At 42.1% G+C, this 10,229-nt stretch overlaps 1 protein-coding gene across 2 annotated transcripts in view; it reads right to left on the bottom strand.

Moving 5' to 3' along the window:
* The window catches only part of ELAPOR2 (endosome-lysosome associated apoptosis and autophagy regulator family member 2), a 128,065-nt gene that overhangs the window by 14,294 nt on the left and 103,542 nt on the right, over positions 1-10,229 (bottom strand). For both annotated transcript variants that reach the window (XM_080390667.1, XM_080390668.1), the window contains 5 exons: positions 8,788-8,884; positions 7,464-7,565; positions 5,055-5,181; positions 4,164-4,342; positions 3,004-3,169 (listed from right to left, as the gene is read on the bottom strand). In XM_080390667.1, coding sequence (XP_080246793.1) covers positions 3,004-3,169; positions 4,164-4,342; positions 5,055-5,181; positions 7,464-7,565; positions 8,788-8,884 — 671 coding nt within the window. The remainder of the gene's footprint in view (positions 1-3,003; positions 3,170-4,163; positions 4,343-5,054; positions 5,182-7,463; positions 7,566-8,787; positions 8,885-10,229) is intronic.

Raw genomic sequence — 10,229 nt, 5'->3', positions numbered from 1 at the left:
TTAAAAATCAGGCCTGGAGGGTTGAGTTTGCTCTCTGTCTTTTATTTGCTGGGTGACAGCCTAGACCAACTGGCCAGCAGGCATCAGGGTGAGAAGTGTGGACGTGCACGTTACTGCCTGTGTGAACAACCCAATGGTCCATGCAAAAGCAATGAATGAAGGAGCCCTAATAAAGCTACTCACTAGAAAATGCCATTGCTTGCTTCATGTACCTTTTATACTCATTGATGTACAAACTATGTTAAACTAACTTCATGATCGGATTGATTCTTAAAGCCATCTGACTCAGATCAGGACAGCCTAGCGCAGGTATGAGAAGGAGCAGCAGAGAAAATTGTGCTAGCAGAGTGCATAACGCTTGTTCTGGAGGACCTGCTATTCTTACACTGGAGACAACAAATGGAACTAGAACAGCCTCCAAACTGAAGTAGGTTCATAGTATTTAACTTCCATATTCCCATTAAAAATAACAGTCTTTTCTTTAATTTCTTTCTATATTACAGGCCTAGCCCTGAATTCCTTGGGTGCTCAAAACTGTAAACAGCTTCATGAGATGTTTTGCTTCATAGAAATGCCATTACCTGAAGCTTGAACATATAGTTAGGATACTTCTGATTTTTCTTTATCTCTTAGTTTACACTTTTGCTCTTTTTCTATATATATTTTTTCCATATTTTACACGCATATGCAGCAGGAGATGAATTTCCTCATCTTTTGCATAAACGAAAACTGATGCTTATTTGTTTTGGAGAAATATATATTAAATTCCAGTTATCTACAGGGATACAGGACACGGAGTTCAGTAAGCTAATGAGGTACTGGAAGCTGAGTCTGCCAGCTATGATTATCTAGTAGGAAAAAAGGAACCAGCTTAGAAATATCTGACAGGCTTGTTTAAAAAGGAAAGATTACTCAGGGAGCCTGCTACAATGGACCCAGGAACTTTAGAAAACTCATTTTGAGTCCAAATAGGCATTGAAGTGGTCTGAATACTAAAGTACTAAAGCTTACTTTAAAGAGAGGAAAAAAACCAACAACCAGCTTTTCATAGAATCATAGAAACGTAGAATGGTTTAGGTTGGAAGGGGCCATATAGTTCCACCCCCCTGCCATGAGTAGGGACACCTCCCACTAGACCAGGTTGCTCCCAGCCCCATCCAGCCTGGCCTGGAACACTTCCAGGGATGGGGCACCCACAGCTGCTCTGGGCAGCCTCTGCCAGTGCCTCACCGCCACCCTGACGGTAAAGAATTTCTTCCCAGTATCCAATCTAAATCTCCCCTCTTTCAGGTTAAAGCCATTCCCCCTTGTCCTGTCGCTGCAGGCCCCTGTAAAACGTCCCTCCCCAGCTTTCTTGCCGGCCCCTTTAGGTACTGGGAGCTGCTCCAAGGTCTCCCCGGAGCCTTCTCTGCTCCAGGCTGAACCACCCCAGCTCTCCCAGCCTGGCCTCACAGCAGAGGGGCTCCAGCCCCCTGAGCATCTCCACGGCCTCCTCTGGGCTCGCTCTAACACTCTCCCATGCTCTCATCTCTACATTTCTAATCAGGGAGGAGACAGTGGTGGGTGCTGCAAACAGAGTCAGCAAAGCTTTAACACCGATCAGGGGTACAGCAAAACATGACCCTCACCAGCAGCACTGGTCATGACACTGAGCCACTGCCAGCCAAGCCATTTCATGGACAAAAAACATCACCAGTGTTTCAAAGTCATTCCCTATAGGATTCAAAATGGAATCAACTTAATTTTTTTGCAACACCACCACAAAATTTGATGTGATATAATTTTATTTACATTTTCATTATTCTCAATATTGAATTAAGAATTAATATTGAATTTCTGCCCTTTTCCAGAAGAAACAAAATTGATGTTGCAAAACAAATAGTCAGGCTGGGGTCAAGGGGAAGTTCCACATCTTAGCTATGTAATGGCAACTTTTCCTAGGTGGGAGATCTGGGGAGCAGGTAGCATGGAAAGAGGACAACAGTCTAATAAAAAAAAAAAATAAAAGAAGAAAAAGAAGAGAAAGTAGGGGAAAAGAAAGGAGGTGCCCTGGTTTTTATTACATTGCACTCAACCACAGAAAGGACTACAAGATAAAAATAAAAAAAATCTCAAAATGCAACATTCTGAAATATTTGGACAAGAAAAAAAAAGAGTGACTTTTAAAAATAATTTTTATTATGATCTTTTAAGAAGCCTTCCTATTTTGAAACAACCCACAGCAGCAAACTGTTTGAAATGGAAAAGGTCATCCACCTTTATCCTGTTTTAATAGATGCCCCAGACGGCCTGCCTTAAAGACAACACTACTCTCCCCACAGACTTCAAGGCATTTGGAATAAAGACCAAAGCGCTTGTGGAATCTACCATGATGGTCCTCTGTTTCTCCCCTCAGAAATGTTCAAAAGACACCAAAAATCTTTGTGCTATGAATTCAGACATGCAACAACCCACATCACACGTGCTGCAGAAAAACCTTTTTGCTGTTGCTTCCCACTGAAATGGAGGAGGTTGCTGTATGGGATAACAGGCTGTGGTTGATGCCTCCTCTTCAACTGAATCCCACAGTACCCTAAATGGTGGTTCACACGTCAGCCATGAAGCCAGCCCAGGTGATCTGCAAGGGGCTGGCGGGTGGCTAGCTTCCCAGTGTTAGTTTTCTGTATCTATAATAGCTGTGTTTGCCTCCGCCATGGAGGCATCTGGTAGGAATCTGGGCAGAGAGGTTCCCTAGCCATTAAGTGTTCTTTTTAGGTATCACCCATACAATAAAGAATGCCACTGAAACCTCTCTGCAGAAGAGGAAGCATTTACTCAATACTCTGCTACAATTCTTATCATTATCCATACTGTGGATTTCAGCCGATCAGCTACAGACTGGGTGAAGTGTGCGTGGGAGGCTGCACAGAACACCATGCAAATTAGCATCCCAGCCTCACCATGTCCAGTAACAAATAAAGGTAATAATTATTTTTAGTATTAATGGTAGTAATTACTACTCACCTTCGTTGCCAAGGACTTGAGCTTCCCCAGCAATGACTGCTTATTTGAATATACTATTTCTTCTTCATTATCTTCTCCTTCCATTATAGCACAGCTGTCAGCAGCTGGTAGCTCACACTCTTTTGAGTTCGCTGTCATCACTAATTTGGAATATTTATACTCCAGCCTGAAGATACAAAGCCAGACAGGCATAGATTTGTTTTTACAAATATCCTGTATTCAATTTTTTTTGTAATTTAGATTATCTGCAGTCCTTCCACGTAGCTACTACTGAGGTACTTACTGGAAATTAGATACTTTTCAATCATCTAAAAACATGTAACCAAAACAGTATTAACAATACATCGAGCTCCTGCTCTCCAGATTAGTCCTCTACCCTTATAAAAGAGCCATGTTCTCCCAAAAGACCAGAAGTAGGCAAGTAGGTTGAGAGGATGTCTTGCAGGAAGAAGTGCGACCTGTGCTCAGGCTGGGGCAACAGCAGGTCTGACTTCAGCCTGTACCAGAATCTGCATCACACTTCTGTCCAAGGAGGCTATGGGGGACTGGAGAGCATGTGGAGAAGGCAGCAAGAGCTGGGGACTCTGAAGTCTGGATTAGGTGAAGCTGGATGTGCTATGGGGTGATGAAATCCCGTGGATGTGGAATCACATTTTGAAAGTTTTATGCCATGAGATCTGGGAAGCAAAGGACAATGGGGATGGGGAACAGTCAGTATGTTCATCCTGAGAAACAGGGAGCTTCCGGATGCATACCAGCTGTGTCCTGCCAAAACAGACCTAAGCAATACAGGGTCAAGAACCTTATTTTAACCCAGTTGAAAGGGCCTAATTAGATTGGATAGATATCCTTTTGGTCTTCAGACCTTGAGGGAAACCGTGTTGCTTCAGGACCTAAGGTCAACTTTGAACTCTCAGCTAAAATTTCCTGTTGGGAAATTACGCCATAACAAATTACTGTGGATTTTCTATACTTTCCTCACTAGTATTTTCGATAGCCACTGTCAGCAGAAGAAACCTCAACTTAGTGGATAAACAGACTGATCCAACATGGTATTTCTCATCAACTTTGTCATAAGGTCAGATCCATGAAATGTATTTCTGTTCACTACACCAAGCTTTTAGCTTACTTTAAAATGGAACACAATTTGCAGTACTTACTTTTGGTTCTTCTTCCAAAAATAGCAGGTCAAGGCTATGAGCAGAACAGCTGTGAAAGCACCAACACCAGCTCCAACTTTTAGCCAAAAATCCACTGTTTCACAAGTGCTGGTCCTTTTTTCTGGCAAAGGAACCCCTTTAATGCAATGCTTTGGCTCATTCCATACGTACAAGGTTTCCTTTCAAACAGAAAACACCAAAAAGTGAGCTGCTTGTAGGAAAAGAGAACTACTTAAAGTTGAAGAAAACAGGGTGTTTTGAGGTAGAAACGTTAGATATTTTTTCAATGAAAGCAAATCAAAACATGTACTTAAGGTTTTCAGACTCCAGGCCCAGTCATACTGTCTATTAATTTGTCTCCTTGACTGTGCCTGCAGGTTCAGGGGTGGGAAAAAGATTTCCCCTTCCCTATTGTTCTTCACCTGGCACAGTACAGGCTGATCAGCAATTGTGAATGTGTTGTGCCTGCATTGGAGCTGTTGACAGTTCTAAGCCTGTGCAAAACAACTTCCTAATATTTGACTAGAGAAGGCAGCAGCAAAAAATTGCAAGCAAGGAAGGATGAATTTCTGACCTGAAATTCTGAATCCTCTCCCAGCCTACCCCTGATGTTTATGGCTATTAAAGAATTGAAGTCCTTTGGACACTCTACCCTTCACAAATAACTTGCCTGCATGTGTGAATCCATACAGGAGCCATGCCACCATGGGCACGAATATCCCTGAGTCTCAACACAGCATCTCACCAGTAAGACTTGCAGGTCAGCTCAGAGCCTGGACTGAGATGTCCCAACTCCACCTGCACTTATGTATCAATTTGCATAAGGAATTTCAACAGAGTCCAAGTTATACCCAAATGAACCCATCTGACTTGGAGACATGGGTCCTGTACCTGAAATCCTTTTTTGCAGGCTCCCTCAATCTCGTGGTAGTCTTGCTCTGTGCAGAGAGGGCAAGCTTCTGCACTTTCCCATACAAAGTAGAAAGTGCATCCATCGCAGGTGCCTGCAGGGCATAAGCTAGGAGGAGAACAAAGCTTAGTTATCACTTATGAAACGCTCTGGGGTTTGCATCCTCACTCCACACTCTGCTGCTGAAGATTGGCAAAGGCGAGTATGAAAAATCGGTAAACATCCACCTAGCCTGGAACAATCCAGGGGAAGAATTTTTCCCAGTTTGTAAAATGCTTTCTCAAGTGAAAACAGACATTGGGCTGCCAGAGGTCTAAAATAACCATTCGGTTCCTGGGAGTGAGTGCTACTCACGCACCTACGCAGAAGAGAGAGAAAGAAGCACACTTTGGAGACCAGCAGAACTGCTCCAGCACTTCACCAGCATGGTCTAGGCCAGCATGCAACTCTGTCACTCTTTTCCTGCACTGGGGGACTGCTCCACATGAATGCTGCTATCTGGTTCCTTCTGTTGTTCTAATGATGTCTGGGTGCTTTCGTCCATATGGAATGGACTTGTCCTGTCATGGTTAGTTACTAGAAGGATGTTCATCAGTTAATAAAGAAATAACAGCTTCTCTTAGTCTAAGAAAGACTAATGGCTCTACTTTGTGTTCTGCCTGCAGAAGGAAGTTGTACTGGCAATGGCAGGACATTCACACAGCTTTTGTTACTGACAATTACATCAGGTCTAACAGCAGCAGTGGCCAAAAGTCCATGTGAGAAGCGAGGTCATGTAAATGTAAAATATATCCATACAGATTTTTTTTCTGTATCATCTGGAAATCTGTTATCCTGATCTGAAGGACTGAAAAATCCACAGCCCTAAAAGCCCGTTCTGGTTTATCCTGATTTGAGTAACTGACAACTGTCCTTACTGGATTATGGAACATTTTTTTCAATGTACATGGCAAGAGCATTGACAGACCTTTCTCCTCAACTGCTTTCATCTTGTACTGTAACTTCATATGATACTAAACACTATGTCTGGAGGATCAAGGAGTTACATGCAGCGTTACCTGACATATATATCAGATACCTTGCCATCTGAAAATAGCTGTCTGTCTGCTGAGCTAATCAAAGAGGGCTAGGAAGGAAGAAGACAACAAGAACTGAGATAAGGTACGTCCTGTTAGCTGTGTGCTGTTTCTGCCCATGCTCACACTTCTAAAATCGAGATAGGTTGCTCATCCCTCACTACTGGTGAATTACCACAGCTCACATCGTGTTCGACCTGTAACACTGGAAGGACACCAGGAGGATTTCCACACGGCAGCTGATAGATAGTGGTTTGCTGCCCAGCATAATTTGTACTGTGTCAGGTCCCTAAGAAACTAGGGTAAGCACCTCCAAAGGCGTTCAAACATCAATCACTCATCCACCACCTGTGAAGCAGAAGTCTCTCTGCCTTCATTCAGGTGAGCATGGTTCACCCATCCCAAGAGGGACAGGGATCACAGAAGATCCCACACTTCACACGTTGCTAGCTTGTGGGAAGAGGACTTAACTTCTGGGGAGGAAGATGAGCAAGAGGGCTATCAGCACATTTATAGTAATGTCCAGATAAAATGGGCCTATTACAGCCAAAGAGGGGGGTTATTAGAGCCAAAGGGAACTTCTGAAGAATTACAGGGTATTGCTAAAGTGTAATAGAATTAATTCTTTTACTGCTTTTTCTCTGCAGCTTTTCTGGTGCAGGCATCAACTGGACTTTGGAACAAAGAAGCTTTTTGAAATTATCTGAATCAGAGTGAAGGGAGGGGGGGGGGAAGTCAGCCAAATTAAACACAACTGTTACAAGGAGTCCAGGGTACAAACTAAAGTGATGAGACACATAAATAATACATATAAAACTTGAACTAGGCAGTCAGGGCTCATGTAAGCATTGCAACAGTAGATTTCACAGTTCCTAGGACAGGTTGCTTTTTTTCAAAAAAATCACTTTGTCCACAGCCACTGCTGCAGATCAAGAAAGAATAACCACCTCTCAAAGTCCCAACTAGGCAGTTCTAATCAGGAGGCTAAAGATAAAAATAAGGAATTGAAATAAAGAAGAAATGGAGACAAGAAAACATCACTACATTTTCTTTTAGTTTTAAGCTTGGAACAACCTGCCCATGTTCTAATCTCTCTTACCACACAGCCTAAATATCACACAGCATTTCCTCTGCTGGGAGGTGATGGACACACATGCCCTTCACCTAGGAGAAACGAATGAGACCTCCTGGGTGGCTAGGGATGGAGACAGCACTTCTCATTGCTGTTAAGTATACACTTACTAACAGGTTTTGTAAAAATAATCTGTGGAGAAAAGGCTTTTTGGCACAGCTACGATACAAATACTTAAATACCTGGGCACAGAAAGCTCTCCTTGGTCTGGTTTGCTGGGATTGCATCTCATTGTCACTACAGTTGCGCGGCCATTTTCACAGGAGGTTGTCACCGTTGAAGACCTAATGTCAAGCAAGAGGAGAAATGCAATATGCTTCCACTACAGTAAATATATGTTGCTCTTTTGTAGGTCTCTGTCCATTTATGCAACTGCAATACTAAAGAAATACCCTTTACCACAGTGCTTTTGTCTTTGTCAGCTGGAAGAAAAAAAAAGGAGCAACAGAAGGTGGGTCAGTTTCACCACTTCATTTAAATCTCCAAGTGCTCTGAGATGCCACCCAGGGAACTGCCCCATTTTTTCCAGCTGGTTTGAATTCTGCTAGGTCAAGGAATAAATCTGCCCACAAAACAGAACAGAACAATTGCAAAAGAGAATCGCAGGTGCTGTAGTTGGTGTATTACTCTGCTGGAGAGTTTATGACAGTTCTCTCCTCACCTAGTAATCTGAGAACCGCACTGTCGCGAAGTAGCACAAGGCAAGGGGGATTAAAAAAATGGGCCTTATTCCAACACAACAGACATTGTAAGCCAGGTTCATAACATAGTCAAAGTAGGGTCACTGGTGGGGGGGGTCAGTTTGCAGAATAATTTAGGTATTCACATATGCATAAAATGTTGATATCCAAAGTGCTATAGCCAGTTAAGACCTATCACTAAAGCCAACACAATCTAGCGAGCCAATCAGTAGAACTAATATAGATATGTGCCTTAAGATAAGCTGAATACCCCCACAGGCTCCAGAGTCCAAGCTTAGAAACACAGTTCACATTAAGACACTGGCATGTAGACATCTTAATCAAGGTGATCTTTGAGCTACTTCTTACTCAAGCTGAGGTGTTCTTTTTATGAAGGAAAGTGAAGAACAGGAAAAGGACACTAGTAACTGTGCAGGTTGGAACAATTATTTTTAACCTTGATTAGTTCATTTTTGTAGCATCAAAGCAAAGACAAATGCATGTGAAAGAAAATATGCCTCAGGAAGTGGACATATCAAAGCCATATATGAGAAATTATGGAAAGGATGGAAAGTGACGCCAGCAGTGGCACCTGGATGAAGCAAAGCTCTGGTATCACTCTCTACAGATCAAGTATAATTTAGATTTGAATAAGTAATGTTTGCTGATTTCATAAGATGTTCTTCAACATGCCAATCAATATCAGCCAGATACGGATTAAAGTGATAAAGATTAAAGGTGGATTAAAGATTTCCCCTCACAGTTTTACTTCCTTTTAAACAAATGAAGACATTTGACATACCTATAAACAGTATTTTTTACCTACTTGTAAAAGAAATGCACATCAGGTATTTTGCTTGGAGAGGGAGGAAACATATCTGTCTTGATGCTGATATTTTCCAGTGTTGTTTCAACAGTAGCTCCTAAAATATGAGAAGGGGAAAAAAAAAAAAAAAAAACAACAACAAAACCACCAAGCTAATAATGGATTTCTGAGGGGTTCACATACAGCATTTTCTCAGTCTGAAAGGTATGGGTCTCACTTAATAGCATTTAGTGACGTTACCATATGTTACACACTTTCTTCTAACTAAACTGCAGATTTTTACATTCCTTACACAGTCCTCACACATTCTGATTTCATCATATAGACATAACAAAAAAAAATGGCACGAGTGTAAATAAGTTTTTACTCTTTTGTACAAATTTAAACCAATCACAGGGTATTACAGAATCATAAAATAATTTAGGTTGGGAAAGGATGGCTGAAGATATCTGATCCAACCAACTCATCAAAGCATGTGCCTTGAATATATAAACCTAACACATCATAACCATGTAACACCCTGAGAAATATGCAGTACTGTGGGAGAAAAACGGAAAGATGCAAAAGATTCGGAAGGGTTATGGAGTTGTAGGCAATCCCTGATGGCACACTTTGGAACGAACGACAGTCTGGTGTGTAAAACAACACAGGTTACATGGGTCTACATGGATTTTGGAGAAGAGCTGAAAAAGAGGAAAATTCAAGTGACCAGAGTTTTCAGAGATCCTTCCAACCCCATGAACCAAAGAAGACAGAAAATATTGGTGCTGCACTGCAACATTTCAGAAAAGTGAACTGTACAAATGGGTCAGACTGCATCCTTCTAGTGAGGTGAAAAATTGGTAGAACAACAAGAAAAACTGGTAGCAGCCAGCAACTGGTGGGGAGAAGGAAAGACTGAATAAAAGTTTCCACTTGTTCATGCAGCAGTTGCAGACAGCCTAGCTGAATTCTTAAGACTTTGACTTGACTGACTCAACTGGCATTACATTTGGGAGGACAATTCACACAGCTGGAAAATCCATGTCTGGTTATAACCCTTTCAGGTAAATGTAATAGATAACGAAGGTGACAGTTTGCATTAGACACAGCTACCTGAAGTAGGACAAGTCAGAGCCTGGGATTATGAAAGCACATGGATCAATGTGCTCATAAGATAGCTCAGGAGGGCTTGCAGGTGAGGCACAGCTACAGAGCATCACATCAACAGGCAGAACAAAATGAGCGGTGTCGCAGCAACCATCAGGACATCTGCAGAAAGATGTCACATCATTGCAGAGGGGCTTCTGTTCTGAGACCATACGCTGATGTCAGCAAGGACCATCATTTCCTTTCATCAAAGCAATTGCATCGAACACAGAGTAACTTAAATTTGGGTTGCAACACAATGGACAGATATTAGTTACTCACTAAACTGGAAGATAATACCTTCTAGGGACCTT

The sequence above is a fragment of the Falco punctatus genome, assembly GCF_963210335.1.
Source record: "Falco punctatus genome assembly, chromosome: 6".
Classification (NCBI taxonomy): domain Eukaryota; kingdom Metazoa; phylum Chordata; class Aves; order Falconiformes; family Falconidae; genus Falco; species Falco punctatus.
This window is presented reverse-complemented; position numbering and strand designations above follow the sequence as displayed.